The sequence below is a fragment of the Enhydra lutris genome, unplaced genomic scaffold, assembly GCF_002288905.1.
Source record: "Enhydra lutris kenyoni isolate GAN:26980312 unplaced genomic scaffold, ASM228890v2 scaffoldscaffold26, whole genome shotgun sequence".
NCBI lineage: Eukaryota > Metazoa > Chordata > Mammalia > Carnivora > Mustelidae > Enhydra > Enhydra lutris.
This window is the reverse complement of record NW_019154110.1, coordinates 10,476,479-10,500,775: the sequence shown is the minus strand read 5'-3', so window position 1 is coordinate 10,500,775 and position 24,297 is coordinate 10,476,479. Positions and strand designations below refer to the sequence as shown.

Sequence of the window (24,297 nt, the reverse complement as noted above, 5' to 3'; positions counted from 1 at the left end):
TTTGGGATGGCCCACATGACAAGGAGTCAAGGGTAGTTTTTTTACTAATGACTGGCTAAACATTCAGGCCCTCAATCTGATAGGCCATAGAAAACTGAAAGCTGAGTTTGAAAGTAGATCCAGCTGGGGCACCTGGGTGGCTCAGTGGGTTAAGCCTCTGCCTTTGGCTTGGATCGTGATCTCGGGGTCCAGGGATCAAGCCCCGTATTGGCCTCTCCGCTCAGTGGGGAGCCTGCTTCCCCCTCTCTCTCTGCCTGCCTCTGCCTACTTGTGATCTCTCTCTGTGTCAAATAAATAAATAAAATCTTAAAAAAAAAAAAAAAGTAGATCCATTTGAGTTTGAAAGTAGATCCATCCCCAAGTCAAGCCTCAGACGAGACTGCAAACCCAGCTGACAAGTGACTGCAGTCTTGTGATAACCTGAAGCAGAAGACCCAGCTAAGACATGCTCTGACCTACAGAAACTGTGAGCTACTGACTATTGCCAAGTTTATGGTAATATTGTCACACAAAATAGATAAATAATGTAGCAATATTAAACTGCATTTCAGACCAAGAAATCTTATTCCACAACATATTTTTTTAATGTCTGCATGGCACTTCACATTATTAGTGTTGCACATTTTATGCAACTAATGCACCCATGTTGGACATTTAAGTTACTCCTAGTTTCACATTATTTAACTTTTTTAAGATTTTATTTATTTATTTGACAGAGAGAGAATGAGAGCACAAGCCGGGAGACAGAGGGAGAGGGAGAAGCAGGCTCCCTGTTAAGCCCAATGCGGGGCTCTATCCCTGGAACCTGAGATCATGACCTGAGCTGAAGGCAGAGGCGTAACTGCCTGAGCCACCCAGGCATCCCAGTTTCTCATTACTTTAAATAACACTACAATGAATATACATCCTTGTATGAATACATCTACCCCATTATTGACTTTTTTGTTCCTCAGAATAAATAACAGGGAATATGCTTATTTTTGTCCACTTGTGCTCTAGACAACACCCACTTCCGCCTCCTCCGGGTCCCTGTACGCCTCCATTCCTTTCCCTCTTTGGCTCCTTCCTCTCAAATGCTAAACAGCCCCAAGTCTCTTTCACTCTTAAAAATAAAATCCTTGGGACGCCTGGGTGGCTCAGTTGGTTAAGCCGCTGCCTTCAGCTCAGGTCATGATCCCAGGGTTCTGGGATCGAGTCCCGCATCGGGCTCCTTGCTCAGTGGGGAGCCTGCTTCTCTCTCTGCCTCTGCCTGCCACTCTGCCTGTGTTCTCCCTCTCTCTCTCTCTCTCTCTCTGACGAATAAATAAATAAATAAAATCTTTAAAAAAATAAAAATAATAAAAATCCCCCATTGGAGAAGGTATGAGCTATGGTGAGTGCTGTGAAGTATGTAAACCTGATGATTCACAGATCTGTACCCCTGGAGCTAATAATACATTATATGTTAATAAAAAAAATTATAAAAAATAAAAAATAAAAATCCTCCCTGGCCCTTAATTTTTCTTTAGTTACTACCTTTTCTTCTTCCCTTCTCATTAAAAATTCTTAAAAAAAAAAAAAAAACAAAAAACAAAACTTGTCTGTATTAGCTATCTCCATGTAACTTTCCACTCATTCCTTAACATCTTGTATTAGTCTGCACACTCATATTGTTCCACTGGACTATTCTAAAAAATGCTACCAATGATTTCCTATTCCTACTTCCCTGGATTGCCAACTCATTTGGCCCTTCCTTATGGAAATTCTCTTTTTTCTCTCTTCTGTTTCTTCTGTCTCCAGTCGTCTGTTCTCAGCACTGTTTATGGGCCAATCTCCCTGAGTCTATACCTAAAATTTTACTCTTCTATAAAATTTCATCCTTAGCCCTCTTTCTCTTCATTTTCCATCAGTTCTTTGGGCGGGGCAGGGGTAGTGTTAACTACTATATGTTTGCTGATAATGTAGCTTCTTAGTTTCCAGCTCTCATTATTTCTAAGTTCTGGAAGGATATATCCAACTTTTTACAGGATTTATAGGATCTGCTTATATCAGAAGTACTCCCAATCTCATCTGTCCACCCTGCAAAAAACCTTCCTCTTCTGGCTCCATTATTATTTAGCTCTTGTTGATGATCCTGTCATCTGCCTAGTCAACCAAATTAGAAACCTAACAGTAATCATCAACTCTTCCCTTTATCACCATGTCTTGCCAATTTTACCTCCCCAGCCTCTAAGCCATCTCAGCCTCGTTATGTTCTATAGCACTGCCTTCCACAAATGAATCTTCCAAGATGCTATACAAATTGTCCATCTAACTGCTTATGTTTCAAGCAAAGAGAAAGTACCTGTAAGAGATACACACTAAAATACTTACAGATGAAATAATATATCTAGGATTTGCTTCAGAAATTATGTGTGGAGGGGCGCCTGGGTGGCTCAGTGGGTTAAGCCGCTGCCTTCGGCCCAGGTCATGATCTCAGGGTCCTGGGATCGAGCCCCGCATCGGGCTCTCTGCTCAGCAGGGAGCCCGCTTCCTCCTCTCTCTCTACCTGCCTCTCTGCCTGCTTGTGATCTCTCTCTGTCAAATAAATAAAATCTTTAAAAAAAAAAAAAAAAAAGAAATTATGTGTGGAGTGGGGAGGAGGTGAAAGTACTGATGAAACAAGACTAGCCACGAGTTGATAATTACCGATGCTGGATGATAGGTAAATGGGAAGGGATTCATTGTACTTTTCTACTTTTGAATTGTTAGAAACAACAACTAATCCATTCAAAATGCTAACCCTTTAATGTCCAACACACACATACACCACACACATACATCCCTAAAAAATTTAAGTCTATGCTCCTAAGGATGAAAATCAGGACCCTTCTTGAGAAATAGTAGATCACATCTTGTACTTTAACAAGTATACCTGTAGTTTCCAGTAAACCATTGTGTCATGCCTTCATACATTTGCATAGACTGTTCTTTCTTCCTGCAACACCCTGCCTGGAATGTCCTGTTGATTGCTTCACTAACTCTTGCCATTCTTGGCTAGGCATAACTTCCTTCAGAAAGCATTCTCTTAACCCTGCTACCAAGAGCAGAGGTTAGAGGTAAGATGCCTCAGCTCTGTTCTTACAGTACCCTGTTCATATTTCTTTATAGCACTTACCTCACTGTATTGAAATTATTTGCTTCCTAGAACAAGATCACATTTTATTTACCTATGGGTCTCCATGTTCACTGAGTAAATGAATAAATGAATTAGGAGTACCAGATAGAAATAGATGGGGGAAAAGAAATCACACAAGGTAGTTTTATGTTTATTACAATTTCATCTTTATAACTATCCCGTGAATTAGACATTATGATCTTCCTTTTACAGATACAAAAATTGTGGTTCAGAGAAGTTAAAGGGTCAAACTAAATGATTCCACATAACACATGCTTTCCAATAAAATGGTACCTTATCTGTTTCTAAATAAGATGATATAATAATCCCTACTCCTTAGGAATAGTCTTAATATCATAGTCTCAATAGTGAGAGAACATACACAAACCAAAATAGGTTTAAAAAGATAGCGCTTTAAGGAGCTAATGTTATCTGTGGGTACTCTACCTTAGAGATTATATTTTAGTGACAAAAAGTACAGAGAGCAAAGACTAGCCATTCCCTCTCAGCTATACTAATAGTCTTTATCTACAACTCTCAGATGGAGGGCCATCTGAGGAGAGAGAATATGTAGAAAAGTTGCAAGATAAAACCCACTTGGGTCCCTCAAGAGGGGGGTAAAAAAAAGAACCTTAACCCTAAGATTCTCTAAAATTTAATGTAGCTTAGCTTGTAAGGGAAATAGCCATTTCCTTCCAAATCTTTCTACTTACACATGCTAAAGTATGTAGCTTAGCAAATACTTGACACTAGAAGGGCATACACCTGGAAACCCCAATCAACACTGGTTAAATTTCTACTTATTTTTACTCAGAACACAGGAGACTGTGTTGAGGTTCAATATAGTAGAATCACTTGTATATGCCTATTACTGACACTTTTTTAAAGAGAAATCCTTGGGTTTGGGAATCCTCCTAAGTTAATAGACTCCTACTTAAGATTTTGCTATTCCAATCTTTGTGCTCAAGGGTGATGCTTTCTTTTCTTTTTTTTCTTTTTTAAGATTCTATTTATTTATTTGAGAGAGCATGAGCACAAGTGGGGAGAAGGGGCAAAGGGAGAAAGATAAGCAGAATTCCTGCTGAGCAGAGAGCCCTACACAGGGTTCGATCTCAGGAGCCCTGGATCATGACTTGAGCTGAAGGCAGTAGCTTAACCAACAGAGCCACCCAGGCACCCAAGGGTGATGTTTTTTTAATGCTAGTCACTCACCTGCATTGGCTTTCAGGTCTTCAGGTGTTACCATAACAACAAATCGGATTGCACGTTCATTTCGAAACATCTCATAAGACCAACGGCGGATAGACCTCATGCATTTCACTGCTGCAATGCCATTGTTGGCGATAAGAACCTGGGAGAGTGGTGGGATGGGAATTGGAGAAAAGTAGAAAAGGCAGGCAATGACGAAGGAGAAGAAATGAGACCATTTCTGTAGATCTCTGGCTTTCTCTGGAAAGCCAGATTTTCAATTAGGAATTTATGTTGCTAGTCTTGGCAGTTAGGAACCAGCTCCCACATGATCAAGGGATATTTTAAAATGTTAGCTAAGCAAATACTTTAATATGTGCCAGCTAAAAGTTACGCTTTCTATCTTCATTTCTTGAAGGGGGAAAATCACAATTTTTCAAATCTTGTGAGTGTGTGAATTATTCTACCATACCTGTTAGTAGAGGAACAGAAGACAAACTTCAGAGGGATGATGTATTAAGGAATGGAGGATGACTGAACAGCATAATGTCATGCACTATTCTCTGTTATACTGAACAAGGTGCAGAGCCCTGAACACATGTAAGAACACTGGCACCAACCACTCTCTCTCTCCCCAAAATGCTGAACCCTAAATGCCTTAGAATTGTAGAGACTGCCTTACAAAGAATGGTCACAAGAAAAAGAGGAGAAGAACCAATGATCCTGAGACATCACTGTAAACAAACCTCTCCTGACCGGTCTTGCAATCATGGCCCCGGGATAAGAGTGGCTGGAGATACAACATCTGTCTTTATTGGAAGATTAACAGAAGCACGCCATTGGAGCAACACTGCTAAAGTGGGAATATAGGTCCCCACGCTTTATTCTTATAATCACCGCGATCTCTTTCAGCCAAGTTGTACTGCCAGCTCAGATGTGGTTTAGATAAAAGGGGTACAGAATTACACCTAATGTTTCAAAATATTTGTAATCTCTTTAGGTATTTCATATGGTGTATTCCCTCTAAACACCTCAAATACCTGCTGGAAGCCATTAAGTCACAGTGCATCAAACTATTCAAGACTTCTGTTCTGAGAATCCCTCCACTCCCTTAGCTCTCACTCCAATGCAGTGACATATCTCCTCACCACTACCCCACAAGGTAATCTGTTTCTCAGACCCTCTCACAGTGGGGCAACCCAACCCCGTAAAACCGCAGGACCTTTTAAAAAGAACCGTTTGACCACCACTTTAACTTTTTAATTAGCTCTGCCTAAATTATCCATGGTAAATACAGAGAAAACAGTGAAATTCACAGGACACCATGGAGGCAAAGAGGTTAATTCTGCACAAAGAGGCGGTCTCTGAAAATCCAAATGCCGGTTTTGAGCAAATCTAGACGACGAGTCTAGGCATTGAATCTTATGAGCTTTTGAAAAAAATAATTCAGCAAGTTATAACTTACCTTCTCAATCACTTTATTCCCCCCAAAACGGGTAACAAATTCTGCCGGAGAAGCTACAGTGAAATCTCGCTGAGAGTCTATTTTCTTTCGGTCTCGACCTTGCTTTACTAGATGCAAGCCAGACATGCTGGACCTGTAAAAATAGAGAAACCATGGAAGTCTAAAGATGGATAGGATTTTTTTCACACCATCTATCTCCCCTGGAGATCTGCTTTTCACGACCATACTTACAACAGCACTTCCAACAGCACACTTGTGAAGACTGCACGCATACAGATCACATACTTTTTGAATAGAAGAGAAGAGAAAAAGATCTTTGTGGAAATTTAAGAAAAAAAAAATTGTGTTCTTGGATAATAAAAGATAATATTAAGGCTTACCAAGAGATGCCATCACAAAGAGACAGGTAAAGGACAGGATGAAATGAGATGGTAGAGATAAGAGAGACTGGGAAAACTGAGAAAACAGCAAGGCTCTTGTTGGATTACGATCCTTGCACACAGATGACCTTCACCTCTATATCTCTAGCCTCCATTTTTCTTAGGAGGCTAAACTTTTAACTATCTACTAAGCGTTTTATTTGTGTATTATATAGGTATTTCAAAATCAGTAACTCCAAAACTAAATACAAGGCAGCATAATAGATTGTATTTCAATTACAAGACATTCCTCTTTAAAAAAAAAAAAAAAGCAAAGAAAAGAAAAGAAAAAAAAAAAAACTTTAAAAAATATCTGAAATCAGGGGCGCCTGGGTGGCTCAGTGGTTAAGCATCTGCCTTCTGCTCAGGCCGTGATCTCAGGGTCCTGGGATCGAGCCCTATGTTGGCCTCCCTGCTCAGCGGGAAGTCTGCTTCTCCCTCTTCCTTTGCCTCTCCTCCCCAACTTGTGCTCATGCTCTCTCCAATAAATAACTAAAATCTTTAAAAATATATATATCTGAAATTGATGTGTATCTTACAACTGATGGTGTGCTTTATTTAACTGGCAGTATTTTTTTTTTCTGAGTGACACATACAATAATGGTCCCTTAACAATCAATAGTGTGTTTAGGATAGATGAAAGATGTAGTAGAAAACCAGGCCTGGGTTTAAACCCAGACCTGCCCACTTAATAGCTCCAATGATATTAAGCAAATAATTTAACCTTGCTCAGCTTCAGTTTTCTCTTTACAGAATACACATAGTATACAATGTTCTGGTTATTTACCTACTCTCTGCTCCAAGCTCATCTTTTTATTCTCTGCTCTGTGACAACAGAGCTAAGACTCTGCAAACCTGTTTAGTTCTGCCAATGGGAAGGCAGGATGGTAAGAATAGGGATTTCATTCTTGTTTTCTAGCTTTTATCATCAGTGCTCCACAGTAAGAGAAAGTTAATTCTGGCCTCTAGCATCTTTCAACATTCCTGGTGAGAGCCTCACTGCATCCATTAGAGGTACAAGCAGCAGCAGATTATGGCTCCTTGGCAGAGTCCCAGCCTTGCCATGCTCACTCATCCTGCCTGGGCCTATCAATCAAGAGTCTGTCCAGCCAGGCTTCCACCTGCTCTGAGCACCAGCTACTCAAAGCTCCCTCTCAGAGGTGCAAGTGCTGGTCCCCACGGACCTTCCTTCAAACTCCTACATTCTGGTAACCTCACATCTTCGTTTTTGTTCTCCCAGCCCTAGGGGGTTGGTAGCTGCTTCCTGCAAGTATTAATTTGAGGCTATTTCAGAAAACACCCAAGTCACCAGTCCTCATTATTGAATGTCCACTGTTTATAAAACTTAAGGCAGTTTCCTCTTTCCCTGACTGGACCTTAACTGACAGACCCTCTTTGAAAAGGTGTTTTGGGGGTTCAATGAGGTAACAGCTATAACCAAGCACTTGTACACACTGTTCAGTGAACAGCCGTTTTCTTATTCCCACCTTTTCTTCCTTTCTCCTGCACTCTGACCTCGATGCTGCAATAATTTATTTTCAAAATATGGGGCACCTGGGTGGCTCAGTCAGTTGGATGTCTGCCTTAGGCTCAGGTCATGATCCCAGGGTCCTAGGATGGAGTCCCTCATCAGGATCCCTGCTCAGCGGGGAGACTGATTCTCCTTCTGCCTGCTGCTCCCCCTGCTTATGCTTGCTCTCTCTCTCTGACAAATTTTGAAAATCTTTTTTAAAAAATTTATTTTCGGGGCACCTGGGTGGCTCAGTGGGTTAAAGCCTCTGCCTTCGGCTCAGGTCATGGTCCCAGGGTCCTGGGATCGAGCCCCGCATCGGGCTCTCTGCTCCGCAGGGAGCCTGCTCCCTCCCCTCTCTCTCTGCCTGCCTCTCTGCTTACTTGCGATCTCTCTCTCTCTGTCAAATAAATAAATAATCTTAAAAAAAAATTTATTTTCAAAATAAAAGGGTAAGATTAAAATCTTCCCACAAATACCAGGTCCAAATGGTTTTATTTATTTATTTATTTATTTTAAAGTTTTATTTATTTATTTATTTGAGAGAGAGAGAGAGAGAGAGAGACAGTGAGAGAGAGCATGAGCGAGGAGGTAAGAGGGAGAAGCAGACTCCCCGTGGAGCTGGGAGCCTGATGCGGGACTCGATCCCAGTACTCCAGGATCATGACCTGAGCTGAAGACAGTCGCTTAACCAACTGAGCCACCCAGGCACCCCCAAATGGTTTTAAAAGATAAGTTTTATCAAACTTTTAAGGGCAGTAGTCTACCAAATTTCCAGACAATAAGAAAAGAAGTTAAACTCCTCAGCTAGAGTAACACTGATACCAAAACCAGACAAATATGTCATGTAACAGGAAAAACCAGATCCATTTTATTCATGACTACAAATGCAAAATTCCTAAATATAAGATTCTAAATAGTAGAGTACTGGTGCAAGGACAGGCAAAATATTAGTAAAAAATATTACTCCATGACCAAGTTGAGTTTGTCCCAGGTATGCGGGGCTGGTTCAATTTTAGAAAATCCATAAATGGGGGCACCTGGGTGGCTCAGACAGTTGAGCATCTGCCATCAGCTCAGGTCATGACCCCAGTGTCCTGGGATCAAGCCCCACATCAGGCTCCTTGCTCAGGAGGAGCTTGCTTCTCCCTCTCCCTTTGTCCTCCTCCCTCTGCTCATGGCCTCTCTCTCTCAAATAAATAAGAATCTTTTTAAAAAGTCCATAAAGGGGCACCTCGCCCCTTTATGGGAGGCTCAGTTGGTTAAGTGTCTGCCTTCAGCCGAGGTCATGAACTCAGGGTCCTGGGATCAGGGCCCATGTTGGGCTCTGTGCTCAATAGAGAGCCTGTTTGTCCCTCTCCCTCCACATGTTGCTCCCCCTGCTTGTGCTCTTCCTCTCTCTCTGTGTCAAATAAATAATAAATAAAATCTTCAAAAATAATAAAAAATATTTTTAAAAATTTAAAGGTCCATAAATGTAATACTCTGTTAGATTTCCCAGTAAGTGCAATAAAATGAAAAAATAAATAAATTAGAGGCATTAGGATTGCAAATGAGGAAGTTAAACTGTCATTATTTGTGAGTGATATAATCGTTTACAGAGAAAACACAAAATTTTTGCAAATATTAGAAATGGGAGATTTCAGTCAAGTATCCAGATAAATAAATATACAATAACTCCAAAAATATTACATAAAGAAGACTGTACCAGATTATAAATTTAAAACATATCATAAAGTTAAAACAACTGAAATTATACGCATTTCTGGAAGATACGTATAAATAAAAGAGTATGTTGAACGTGTGATTAAGGAAAACAATTATGTAGGTGAGAGAAGCCAGGGAGAAGCACTAAGGAGAGACCACATAGTTAGATAAGGTGATGGCCAGGGACTAATCTTTGTTCTAGGTGGTGGGTTTTCTAATTCTTTTCACATTATTTTTTTAAAATGATCCAATAACTAACCAAATAAATAAATAAAAGACCACAAATGGACCAATGAGTGTGCCAGGAAGGAGTATGTTACATAATTCTATACACCTAAATTTACACACACACACAAACACACACACTCCTCAGAGATCAGCTGTAAGTTACTTAGGGAGGGACCAAAGGGAGAGGTAAGTTATAAGTTAGAATCATTTATTTTTTAATTTTTTTTTAAGATTATATTTATTCATTTGAGAGAGAGAACACAAGCAGTGGGACAGGGAGAAACAGTCTCAGTCTCCCTGGTGAGTAGGGAGCCCAACGTGGGGCTCAATCCCAGGACCCTGGGATCATGACCTGAGCTGAAGGCAGATGCTATGAGCCTCCCAGGGGCCTTGTAACTTATAATCATTGCGGAGCTGGGGAACCTGAGTGGCTCAGTTGGTTAAGTAACTGACTCTTAGCTCAGGTCATGATCTCAGGGTCATGAGATAGAGCCCTATGTCAGGTTCTGCACTCAGTGGGGAGTCTGCTTGAGATTCTCTCTCTCCCTCTGCTCATCCCTCAGCCCCTCACTCCCGCTCGCTCTCAAATAAAAAAATAAGGGCACCTGAGCAGTTTTGTCAATTAAGTGTATGACTCTTTTTTTTTTTTTTAAAGATTTTATTCATTTATTTGACAGACAGAAATCACAAGTAGGCAGAGAGGCAGGCAGAGAGAGAGGAAGGGAAGCAGGCTCCCCGCTGAACAGAGAGCCAGACACGGGGCTCGATCCCAGGACCCCGGGACCACAACCCGGGCCAAAGGCAGAGGCCTAACCCACCGAGCCACCCAGGCGCCCCAGTGTCTGACTCTTGATTTCGGCTCAGTCCTGAGCTCAAGCCCACATCAGGCTCTGCGCTCAGCAGGGAGTCTGCCTGAGAGTCCCTTTCTCCCTCTGCCCTGCCCCTGCCCCTAAAATAAATAAATAAATCTTTTAAAAATAAAATAAAAAGTAAATCTTGAAAAAAGAAAAGAATTAATAAGGAGCTACCTAAGTTTAAGATAAGAAAGGAAGCAGGGGCACCTGGGTGGCTCAGTGGGTTAAAGCCTCTGCCTTCGGCTCGGGTCATGATCCCAGGGTCCTGGGATCGAGCCCCGCATCAGGCTCTCTGCTCAGTAGGGAGCCCGCTTCCTCCTCTCTCTCTCTCTGCCTGCCTCTCTGTCTGCTTGTGATCTGTCAAATAAATAAATAAAAAATCTTAAAAAAAAAAAAAAAAAAAGGAAGCAAAGCCTTGATGAAATTACAGTGGAGAAGGGACTGGTCATAAGATTTAATCAATAGTGAAGAGTGCTCTGAGAATAAAAGGGAGAAAAACAAAAATCTGTCTTACTGGGGAGCTTAGGTGGCACAGTCAGTTAAGCATCTGCCTTTGGGTCAGGTCATGATCTCAGGGTCCTGGGATGGAGCCCAGCATTGGGCTCCCTGCTTGGCGGGGAGTCTGCTTCTCCTCTCCCTCTGCCCACCCACCCCACCCCTACTCATGCTAGCTCTCCTTCTCTCTCAAATAAATAAAATATTTTTAAAAAATTATTTATTTGAGAAAGAGAGAGAGTACAGCATGGGTGCCCCAATAAATAAAATCTTTAAAAGAAAATCTGGGGGCGCCTGGGTGGTTCAGTGGGTTAAGCCTCTGCCTTCAGCTCAGGTCATGGTCTCAGGGTCCTGAGATCGAGCCCTGCATCATCGGGCTCTCTGTTCAGCAGGGAGCCTGCTTCCCCCTTTCTGCCTGCCTCTCTGCCTACTTGTGATCTGTCAAATAAATAAATAAAATCTTTAAAAAAAAAAAAACTTTAAAAAAAAAGAAAAGAAAAGACAATCCGTCTTACTTTTAATGAAGGGATCCTTCACATAGTTACATTCTGAAGTAAGGCACCATGCCGAAAACAAGGGGATCAGGTATAAAGACAGAATAGATCTCAAAATCTTTACCACTCATCTATCTTTTCTCAGGAAGCTATTAGAGAATGTTGTCTTCCAAAAGGATAGAGTAAACCAAGAAAAAAGAAAAGAAACAAAGGAGCCAATAAAGAGAAAAAAAGGGATTCCCTAGATGAGAGTTCAAATCAGAGGACAAACTATTCCAGGAAGGATGCATCCATGAAAACAGTAGATAGATCACCTGTTGTATTTACGCACAGAAAAACAAAACTTTGGGTGTGTAATATCTATGTACGTTTTGTTTGCACATGTATGTATATATATGATTGTTTTATATATACATATACATATATATACACACATATATAACAGTAAAACAATGTGATATAAAATGTTTTTATATACATAAAAATCATTATGTATATATGCATATATATACACACATAAAAATAGCTCAAATGCTTTTTAGTTATTTGACACTCAATGGAAGTTCTGCTTGGTTTTCCCCCTAAAGGGTGAAAGAGATCAAATGAAAAGGAAAAGGAAAAGATAATTGTTCTAGAGATGAATCTTGTCAACTCAGGGTTTATTGCTTGTTTCCCATTTCCACCAAGGTCCAGTTTAATTTTCAGTTAATATTTTTCAGATTAAGAACTCTAAGACTGCAAAAACAAGCAAATAAAACAGATATTGGAGGAGCCCTTACTGACTGCTATCAAGGCCATCATTTGGGTCTTTCATGTTAATCCTCTGATGGAGAGGCACAGATCTGCAAGAGGCTTGAAGAAGGCCAAAAAGGCCTGACTAATTTCCCCCTGAGCCCCAAGTTCTACCGGCAGGAAGAAGAAAGACCCCGGGGGAGAGAGTGTGGCACCCTCCACAACTCCAGTCTGGCTGCCCACCGTCTCATTCCAGGGCAATGGCAGCAGGTACCTTTCCTGGCCCCAGAGACACATTTTTAAGAAGTTTTCTCAAAACTACCTTCCACAGGATGTTCATACTACACAAAAACTATGCAGCAGAGGAAGAGACTTCACTCTTAAAAAACCAGCCCAAGCCAGGGAGCAAATCTGGTACAGACTGAGTGAGATCTCTTAACGAGAGAACAGCAAGCACAGAAAGGTCCTCCCAGGGGTGCTTGTTTGCAACGCGGTTACAATACCACACACATGCCTGGGTAGCTTTGATTCAAATTCTGAATATAAAAGAAAGGTTTAGAAATCCAGGAGCAAATATGGGAGTTTTTATTCCTTTCCTTTAAAATAAAAAGGTTTCTTACAGATACAAAAAAATCATCAAATCAAATTTCCCCTAAGTTCCAGGGCTTAGTAGTCAACGCCTTACCGGTTTTTAAAGGAATATATGGCCCAAATACAGCACCCTAAAACTTACCTTTGAAGCATGTAATATCTCATCTCCTTAATTTCCTCTGCAGAACCCTCCATATCAAGATGGCAAAGGAATGGAAGATTTTTTTCTTCAGGTTTCAGCCTTGTAAACACAAGCTGCAGTCCGTCCTCCTGTTGCAGGTGCTTAAAACCCAGGAGGACAAGAGAAACTGTGCCTTCTGCCTACTTCTTGGCCCTGCTTCAGTCAGACGGGAGTATTCCTGATGGCCTCAAACTACAGTCATTTTGTCTATTTTGTCCCCAATTTCTGTATTTCCCCACCTTTCCTCCTTTTTGTATTTTCTCCCTCAACCTGGTTCACACAAAGAACTGGTTGATTTCCCAAGGGGACTAAGAGGAGAGGGGGAGGAACATAAAAGCTTGTGTAACTAGAAGACAGATCTTAGCTCTGCACTAACCGCAGCAGACATGTTTCAACAACGGTCACTTTCTTCTGACAGTCACCAGAGAAAAGCTACACAGCCTCTCCTGGCTGCCAGCAGCATATGACAGGGAGGGCCCCAGGCAAAAAGAAGACAACGTTTATAAGGACAACTAAGTCAAGAGAATAATGGGGTCATGAAATCCAGAGGGAGGAGGACAGCACACAGTCTAAGTAGGTAATTTCTTAGATCCAATCAAAGCAAATAATACTGATTATCAGCCTGCAAGAAGGGGGAAAGCAGGTCAGGCAGCAAAGAAAGCAAGTAGAAAGGACAGGACATGCCACTACGAAGGAAATTTGAATAAAGTGGGAGCCACAGTTCTAATTTTCAGGCCAAAGTAGTGATACATGCATGCAAAAACCTTTTTTAAAGTAACAAAATCTGAGATTTTATTCATGCATACTTGAAAGTAAGAATGGAGCTCGGACAAATGGGACATAGAGAAGATGTGCACAAAATCCTTGAAAGGAAAAGGGGCCCAGAGAAATATTTTAGACACAGAGGTCTAACCCAGATTAAGTAGGGAAGGAAAAAACCCTGCCTAGAAAGGCTACTGGGAAATGTATATTGCTATAAAAGCAAATGTGCCAGAGATAGATCCCTTAAATAAACAGTGGCTGAATGTTATATAATAACAAAGTCCTACTTCAGCTTCTAATAAAACTGACCTGAATGCTATATATTCAGGTTTGTACTGGGAGAGACTCCAACAGCTAGAATCTATAGAATCACAACTTCCTATGATAGGCCCTCGGGAAAAATATAATTCACCCAAGTCACGTGGTAACAGGATTCATGCACCACAGAAAAATTCTTTCCCATCAAAATGCTGGATAGAAATAGTTAATCATCTGATGCCAATTATGCTAAGAATCTATTAATCTTCCAGAAAAACCCTCTAAAACAGAAGTGTACAAATAACCTGGAGCAGACATAGAAGGTAGATGATCAAACAGAAAAGAGATGATTAAGGCAAACAAACCCTAATCCTTGGGAACTCAGATGACCCAACCGGAAAAGACAATCAGGCCACTCAACATGACCACCAGTCGTAACAGAAAATTTGTGTCCCGGGTCGCCTTCTGGTCTGCAGCACTTCACATCATTCCTGACACGCTATGCCAGTGTCCGATAGAGTTAGTCAAGTTTACTTTTTCCTTTGAACAGCCAAGCTGATGAAGAGGGCCCTCCTATCTTTAGGACTCTTCAGAATAACGTGTCTCAAAAATATAGCACACGGAGATCTTTGTTCAGAATTACAGTGACCACAGATGCAGAAGCAGTTTGATTTTAGACACATCTAAGTGTCTCCAGATGTAAGCAGTTCCCAAAAGAGAATCACGCTCTGTTATATAAGGTCAAAATCCAAAAACTAAATAAAGCCCAGAGTATAGAGTAAAGCAGGCTACTTGGCATTTGATTATATCAGAAAAATACACTAAAAAGGTACAGTGAATAATCGAGTTTGTGCTCCCTTTCGCCAGAGGCATCTTTCTAAAACAACCAAACACTACCACAGCACACCCAGATCCAAAAACAAAGCTTGAATTTCTCATCTTTTATGGATGCTGCTCACAATCCTTCTGTAATATTAGAGCACAAGAAATAAAAAAGCCACATTCATTCCTCCCAATTCAAAGCATCCCCATTTTCATCTACGAACAGAGAGTGTCCAAAGTAGACACATACCTGGCACAACATCCAACTAGAAGCCCACAGTGATCCCAGCATTGTAACATGCCAAGCACCAAGGATGACGTAGCGGTTTATCCAGCAGACAGTGATGCATGAGCTGGCGTGATTGCAATGCAGTCTGAGTTACACTGCAGCACACACTGCGAGAGACTGTTTTACACTGGGCTGTTCGAGGCAGAGAAAGCTTGGATCAAGGATAGTCGTCTTTTGCAAATCAACTCACCAGATATAAAAAAGGTTTAGTTGTGGACTCTAAATCCTGTGCTTCTGATCTCTATGCCTGTCCTTGCAGCAATGCCACAGTGCCCTGAAAACTATGGCTTTAGAGCCAAGTTTTGAGATCAGGTAGTGTTAAGTCTTCCGACTCATTTTCGAAAACTGTTTTGTCTATTCTAGGTCCTTTGGGCTCTCATGTAAATTTTAGGATCAGCATGTCAAACTCTAGAAAGGAAGGAAAAAAAAAAAAAAGCCTGCTGGGATTTTGATATAGACTGTGAGTTTACAGATCAATTTAGGGAAAATTCCCATCTTGACAATACTGAGTTTCCCAATCCCTGAACATGGACTGTCTCTCCATTTATTTAGGTTCTTAGTTTCTCTCAGCAATGTTTTATTATTTTTATACTCAATTCTTATACTTCTTTTGTTAAATGTATTCCTAAGTATTTTATTCCTTTTGATGCCATTGTGAATGAAATTATTTTAATTTCATTTTTTGCTTATTGTTAGCTAGTATATACAAATATGATTTTTGTATATGGGTCATATAGCTTGTGATCTTGCAAAACTCACTTTGAAATTTTTTTAACCTTATTGAAATATAATTCACATAGCATATATTTCAGCCATTTAAAGTACATATTTCAATGGTTTTTAATATGTTCACAATTATGAACCACCATCACAATCAATTTTAGAACATTTTCATTACCCCAAAAAGAAACCTCCTAGCCAACAGCAGTCACTATTTCCCCGTAACTTCTCCCTGTTCTAGGCTACGACTGATCTACTTTGTTCCGTATAGATTCTTATTATTTTACATAAACTAAATGATAAAATGCATGGTCTATTGTAATTGGCTCCTTTCACTTAGTGTAATGCCTTCAGTGTTGTAGCAAGTATTCATACTTAATTTCTTTTTAAGGGTAATTAATTTTCCATTGTATGGATATACTATGATTTGTTTATCCATTCATCAGTTGATGGATATTGGAATGCTTCCATTTCGTGATGATTATGAATAATGATACTGTGGACATTTGTGCACAAATTCTTATGTGAACATGTGCTTTCATTTCTCATAGGTATGTAACTAGGAGTGGAATTGCAGGATCATATGGTAAATACTTAGTTTTATAAGAAATTGCCAGGGATACCTGGCTGGCTCAGTCAGTGGTAGAGCATGTGACTCTTGATCTCAAGGGTTGTAAGCTCAAGCTCCATGCTGGGTGTCTTTAAACAATTTTTTTTTTTTTTTTTCAAATTATTTTCCAGAGTAGCTGTATCATTTACATTCCTACCAACTATGTACAAGTGATCCCATTTCTCCATATTCTTGCAAACATTTGGTGTCACCAAATAGTTTTTATTTTAGGCAACCTGATAGGTGTGTTTATCTCATTGTTTTAATTTGCACTTTCCTAATAGCTAATGATGTCAAACATCTTTTCATGTTCTTATTTGCCATCTGTATATCCTCTTTGATGACATTTGCCTCCTTGTAATCTCTCTTCTTACTGAGAATTTTATTTATTGATTCGCTGTTGTCATACTTTAAAAAAAATTCTTTAAACAGGTTTTCCTTTGATTCTCTGAATGCATTTACCATAGCTGCTTTGAAGATTTTGTCTGCAAAATCCAGCATCTAGGGACACCTGGAGACTTTTTCTACTGACTTTTCTTCCTAAATATTGGTCACATTTTCGTCTTTCTTTTCATGTCTCATGATTTTGTTGAAGCCTCAACATATTAAATAACGTATTGTAACAAGTCTAGATTCTGCTTTCTTTTACCTATGAAAGTTGTTTTGTTACTATTATTTCCTTTCTACATCCCTTCCTTCCTCAGCTTAATAACTTGCCAGGGCAAAATCTGTGAAATCTGTCTACCCCTAAGTATGCAGCCACTGAGGTCTCTCAGCTTATTTTCTTTATATTGCTTGTTCTTACGTTGAAAACTGCCTTCACTATCTCCCAGTGGTTAGGCAGGGGTTATGTTTAAACACCTGAAGCCATTAAGACTTCTGTACTCTGTTCATGCATCTGTGGGTAGGGTAGGGTAGCACATTCAAAGTTCAGGGCATTTTCAAGTCTGCTCTGGCTTTTACTTCCTACTGGGCGTTATCATGTCTACTCTGTGTATGCACACAACCTCAACCAGCAGTATGCTTGCTCTAACTACAAAACACCTCAGTCTAGTAGAGCCACTGGTCTGCTGGACACAGCCAAGGCCAAGATAATCGTTTCCACTGACAACAGCAGTGGTCATGGGCATCATTCACCACCCAAAGTGAGTAAGCTCCCTTCAACCACAGCATCAAAACTGGCAGTCCACCACTGGCAAAATCTCTACACCAACCAAACTTGGGGAAGGGAATGGGAACAGGCGTAGGCAAGAACACCACCACCGCCTCCTGTTCTTACTGAATTTCAGCAGTTTTTCAAACAACCCTTTCTCAGATTGTTTTGTCAAGCCTTACAGCTGCTTTTTGAGTTAAGGATTTATTGATCCTTACTCAGCTATAACTGGAAGTCCTGCCTGTTTTAATTTTTGAGATATAACTTCATACAATAAGGAGCAAAAATCTTAAGTACACACTCAATTAATTTTACATATGTATATGCCTACATAACCAAACACTCCATTAAGATATAGAATATTGGGGCACCTGGGTGGCTCAGTGGGTTAAAGCCTCTGCTTTTGGCTCAGGTCATGATCCTGGGATCAAGGCCCACATCGGGCTCTCTGCTCGGCGGGGAGCCTGCTTCCCCCTCTCTGCCTGCCTCTCTGCCTACTTGTGATCTCTGTCTGTCAAATAAATTAATAAAATCTTAAAAAAAAAAAAAGATACAGATTATTTTCAGAGTCTCAGATGGCTCCCTTTCCAGTCAACATCCTCCCCAGTGTAAACACTATTCTGAACTCTTACCACTACAAATCAGTTTTGCCTGTTCTTGAACTACACATACATAGGGTCAATCTGAATGTATTTCATCAATATGGAGTCTATGAAATTCATCCTTGTGACAGACCAGTAGCTTGCTCATTTTCATTGCTATGTAGTATTCCATTGTGTGGCTATCCCATAATTTATCTATTCTACTACTGATGGACATTTGAGTTTTTTATGAATCTTGACCATATTCATCCTTGTACTTGGTTTTTGGTGGACAAATGCATTCATTTCTTTTGGGTAAATACTTAGGAGTGAACTTGCTTGTTGATAGAGTATGTGTATCTTTAACTTTAAAAGATACTTTAACTTTAAAACTTTTAACTTTAAAAGATATTGATAGAGTATGTGTATGTTTAACTTTAAAAGATACTGCCAGGAGCGCCTGGCTCAGTGGGTTAAAGCCTCTGCCTTTGGCTCAGGTCATGATCCAATGGTCCTGGAATCGAGCCCGCATCGGGGGGTCTCTGCTCAGCAGGGAGCCTGCTTCCTCCTCTCTCTCTGCCTGCCTCTCTGCCAACTTGTGATCTCTGTCAAATAAATAAATAAAATTTAAAAAAAAAAAATTAAAAATAAATAAATAATAAAAATAAAAGATACTACCCAAATAGCTTCCTACTTTTTTTTAAGATTTTATTTACTTGAGAGAGAGTGAGAAAGAGAGCACGAGACCAGGTGGGAGAAGCAGACTCACTGATGAACAGGGAGCCAGATGTGGGACTTGATCCCAGGACTCTGGTATGATTACTCAAGCCAAAGCCAGATGCTTAACCGACTGAGCCATCCAGGCACCCCACCCCTAACAGTTATCTAAAGTGGCTGCACCAAATTACATTCCCACCAGCAATAGAGGGAGCAATGTCAGTCTTTCAATATTAACCTTTTTTTTTTTAAAAGATTTTATTTATTTATTTGTCAGAGAGAGAGAGAGAGCGAGAGACAGAGCGAGCACAGGCAGACAGAATGGCAGGCAGAGGGAGAAGCAGGCTCCCTGTTGAGCAAGGAGCCCGATGTGGGACTCGATCCCAGGACGCTGGGATCACGACCTGAGCTGAAGGCAGCCACTCAACCAACTGAGCCACCCAGGTGTCCCAATATTAACCTTTTTAATTGGGGTGGCACTTAATCCATTGGAAACTTAATTCACAAATTGCTGATGATCAATGATATTGAATACTGTTAACAAGCTTACTTGCCATTTGGATATCTTCTTTTGTAAAATTCAAGTCTTTTCCTCATATTTCTATTGGACTGAAATGTCTTTATAAGACATGGAAATATAAAGGAAATCATCAACAGGATGAAAAAGCAACCTACTGAATGGAAGATGACATTTGCAAATGACGTATCTGATGAGGGTAATTACAGCAAAAGTATACAAAGAACTTGTACAACTCAACACCAAAAAACCCCAAATGATCCAATTAAAAAGTGGACAGAGAATGTGGTGGCCAACAGACATGTGAGAAGATCATCAATATCACTAATCATGAGGGAAATGCAAATCTCAAAACAATGAGATTATCACCTCACATCTGTCAGAATGACTTTTTTTTTTTTAAGATTTTATTTGTTTATTTGACAGAGAGAGCGCGTGAGCGTATGCACCCAAGCAAGGGGAGCAGCAGGTAGAAGGAGAAGCAGGCTTCCTGCTGAGCAGACAGGCTGATGCAGGGCTCAACCTTCAGGACCGTGGGATCATGACCTGGGCTGAAGGCCGACACTTAACTGAGGCATCCAGGCACCCCTACAATGCCTCTTATTAAAAAACAAGAAATAACAAGTATTGACAAGGGTGCAGAGAAAAGGGAACCTTGTGCACTGATGGGAGGAATGGAAAATGGAAAAACAGTATGGAGGTTCCTCGAAAAATTAAAAATAGATTGAAAAATTTAAAAATAAATTAAAAATAGAACTACCATACCACCCAGTAATTCTACCTCTGGGTATCTACCCGACGAAAACAAAAACACTAGTTTGAAAAGATATATGCACTCCTATGTTTACTGCAGTGCTATTTACAGTAAGATAAGGAAACAAGTATCCATCGACAGAAGAATGCATAAAGAAGATGCGATATACATCGACAATGGAATATTACTCAGCCATAAAAAAGGATGAAATCATGCCAATTGCAATGACATGCATGGACCTAGAAGGCATTATGGTAAGTGAAATAAGTCAGACAGAAAAAGACAAATACCTTATGATTTCTCTTATATGTGGAATCTAAGAAACAAAACAAAATAGAACAAACTCATAAATGCCGAAAACAAACTGGTGGTAGCCAGAGGGGAGGAGATTGGTGGGAAGGGCAAAATAAGTGCAAGGAGATTAAGAGGTACAAACTTACCGTTACAAAATAAATAAGTCATAGGGATGCACAGGGAATAGAGTCAATAATCTGTAATTACTTTGTATGATAGATGGTAACTAGACTTATGGTGGTGTTCATTTCATAATATATATAAACACTGAATCACTATGTTGTACATCTAAAACTAATGTAATATTGTACATCAACTATAGTTCCATTAAAAAGAAGACATTAAAATACCTTTTTCTTATTGATTTACAAGATTCTAGAAGCAAGATATTTTATTCTAGTTTTACCAACTGACAAACAGGGGGAAAAAAGTCCAAGATACTGAGGAAAAACACTGAAAAACTAAATGACATATACAGAGTTCTATAACAACCACAAAATACAATACATGACAAGTGCTATAAAACTTTATCAAAACTGACCATATGGGCGCCTGGGTGGCTCAGTGGGTTAAGCCACTGCCTTCGGCTCAGGTCATGATCTCAGGGTCCTGGGATCGAGTCCCGCATCGGGCTCTCTGCTCGACAGGGAGCCTGCTTCCCTCTCTCTCTCTGCCTGCCTCTCTGTCTACTTGTGATCTCTGTCAAATAAATAATAAATAAAATCTTTAAAAAAAAAAAAAAAAACAAAAAAAAACTGACCATATGCTAGGGATGCCTGGCTGGCTCAGTCGGGAGAGCATGTGACTCTTGATCTCAGGGTTGTGAATTCAAGCCCCATGTTGGCATAGAGCTTATATAAAAATGAATATAAATAAATACAACAGAAACTGATTAAGAAAAAATTTGACCATATGTGAGTCCATAAAGTATCAACAAACTTCAAAGATTTGAAATCACCTAGAGTATATCCTCTGAATAAAATGGATTAAACTAAAAATCAATGACAAAGATACTAAAATAGGCCCAAGTGGTTTTACTATTATAGCCAGTGTCTTGAAATTAGACTCCATTTCGAGATAATTTTGGGTCCAAAAAAAAAAAAAAAATCACAATGAAGTTGAGCAAAATAGGTGGAGGCGGTCAAAAGGCACAAAGTTCCAATTATAAGATAAATAAGTCCTAGGGATATGATGTACAGGATGGTTACCATGGTTAACAAATAGTGTATTACTGTATATTTGAAAGTTGCTAAGAGAGTAGATGTTAAATTTTCATCACAAGAAGAAAGAAAAAAATTCTAACTATGTGTGGTGATGGATCTTTTTTTTTTTTTTAAAGATTTTATTTATTTATTTGACAGACAGAGATCACAAGTAGGCAGAGAGGCAGCCAGAGAGAGAAAGGAGGAAGCAGGCTCCCTGCTGAGCAGAGAGCCCGATGCAGGGTTCGATCCAAAGACCCTGAGATCATGACCTGAGCCGAAGGCAGAGGCTTTAACCCACTGAGCCACCCAGGCGTCCCAGTGATGGATCTTAACTAAACTTATTTTGGTAATTATTTCATTATATAAGTATATAAATTTTACATATGTATATAAATATACAATATATAAATATAAAATTTTTATGCTGTATACCTGAAACCAATACAATGTTATGTGTCAATCATATCTCAAAAAATTAAAAAGTAATCACAATGAAAATAAGAAAATATCGGGACTCCCGGGTGGCTCAGTTGGTTAAGCAGCTGCCTTCAGCTCAGGTCATGATCCCAGCATCGTGGGATTGAGTCCCACATCGGGCTCTTTGCTCGGCAGGGAGCCTGCTTCTCCCTCTACCTCTGCCTACTCTCTGTCTGCCTGTTCTTGCTCTCTCTCTTTCTCTCTCTCTGACATTAAATATTTTTTTAAAAAACGAAAATATCTTAAACTGAATGATAATAAAGATATGTCACATCAAAACTTGGGGGATATAGGGCTCCTGGGTGGCTCAATTGGTTAAGTAATTGCCTTCGGCTCAGGTCATGATCCTGGAGTTCCAGGATGAGTCCTGGGTACAGGCTTCCTGCTCAGCGGGGAGTCTACTCCCTCTGACCCTCCCCCATCTCATGCTCTCTCTCTCTTAAATAAGTAAATAAAATCTTTAAAAAAAAATTAGGGGATATAATAAGATGAACTGATGAATGGATACAGAGATACAGAAATGGATAGATAAATAATAAACCAAGTATAGAAAATGTTAATGGTAGAATCTAGGCGATGAGTAAAATCTAGGCGTTCTCTGTAAAATGCTCTCAACTATGTTACATCTTAAAATTGTTCATAATAAAATGTTGAAAAAAGACGTGAGATATATAGCTAAAGATGAGGTTCGAGGAAATTTGTAATCATTAGTACATAGCTTAGAAAAGAAAGGGCTGATAATCACCTTTGTCAAAAGACTAGAAAAAAAAATTAAACCTGAAGAAAGTATAAAGAAGAGAATAAAGAGGATAGCAGATATCTGTGAAAGAGAAAACAAATGTACAATAAAAAAGAAAAGAAAAGAAAGTTGGTTCTTTGAAAAGGCCAATTAAATTAATAAACTTCTATTAAGACTTACTAAGAATACGAGAAAATGCAGAGCGCCTGGGTGTGTCAGTCAGTTAAGCACCTGCCTTCTGCTCAGGTCAAGATCCCAGGGTACTGGGATAGAGCCCATGTCAAGCTGCTTCTCCCTTTCCCTCTGTGGCCCACCCCCACCACCCCGCTTGTACTCTCTCACTCTCAAATAAATAAATAAAATCTTTAAAAAAAAAAAAAAAGAGTAAGAGAAAATGCTAGCTCAGTATCAGGAATGATGAAGAGGGAACTCACTACAAAGTTTATGCCAATAAATTTGAAAATTTAGATTCAACTGATAAATCCTTTCAAAAATCATTTTCTGTTCCACCCAGAAGAAACAGAAATCTGAATTATCTTAATCTAATAAAAAGATGGGCTATATATACATGATTTAAAATACTATTACCGGACGCCTGAGTGGCTCAGTGGGTTAAGCCTCTGCCTTGGGTTAAGTGGGTTAAGCCTCTGTCATGGTCTCAGGGTCCTGGGGTGAAGCCCCGCATTGGGCTCTCTGTTCAGCAGGGAGCCTGCTTCCCCCTCTCTCTGTGCCTGCTTCTCTGCCTACTTGCGATCTCTCTCTCTCTCTCTCTGTCAAATAAATGAATAAAATTTTAAAAAATAATAATAAAATAAAAATAAAATACTATTGCCTTTGTGACTGCCCCTGGCCAATCTTACTAGCTCTCCCTCGTGTTCAACAAATACCTATTAAGTGCCTACTATATGCTATAGAAAGTGCTGGGTATACAACTCCAAACAAAACGCATACGATTTCTGCCTTCATTTTAGTTACAGTGTGATAGAGACAAGCAATCAAATAAATATGCCAATGAAAATATTACAAATTGTGATAAGTTCTTTGAAAGAAGAACAGAAAGAGTATGAATAATAAAAGCAGTCCTCTCTGAGGAAGTGATATTTAATCTGAAGCTTTAAAAAAAAGGGGGGGGGGGGTCTCAAGTAATCACTGGAAGAGTAAAAGAGAATCCAGGCAGAAAAACAAGCATGTGTGGCCCTCGGACAGGAAAGACTGGCACACCAGAGGAACTGAAAGACCAGTATGGGTGAAGAACTGTCGTTATAATGAAGCTGACAAGTCAGTCAGATCATTCAGGGCCCCAGGAAGTCAAGCTAAGAATTCTAGTATCTTCTGCTGAGTGCAACAATGGGAAATCAGGAAGCAGAGAATCCAGCTAAGCAAGCATTCTAGAAGTCCA

The 24,297-nt window shown here is 39.9% G+C and overlaps 1 protein-coding gene across 6 annotated transcripts in view; it reads right to left on the bottom strand.

The window, feature by feature from the left end:
* LOC111151230 (acetyl-CoA carboxylase alpha) overlaps positions 1 to 24,297 on the bottom strand; it is a 288,595-nt gene that overhangs the window by 185,793 nt on the left and 78,505 nt on the right. For 5 of the 6 annotated variants that reach the window (XM_022509033.1, XM_022509036.1, XM_022509035.1 and 2 more), the window contains 2 exons: positions 5,790 to 5,922; positions 4,349 to 4,487 (listed from right to left, as the gene is read on the bottom strand). In XM_022509033.1, coding sequence (XP_022364741.1) covers positions 4,349 to 4,487; positions 5,790 to 5,922 — 272 coding nt within the window. Of the gene's footprint in view, positions 1 to 4,348; positions 4,488 to 5,789; positions 5,923 to 12,961; positions 13,015 to 24,297 lie in introns of those variants that run through there. The other variant, XM_022509038.1, reaches the window with a different exon arrangement.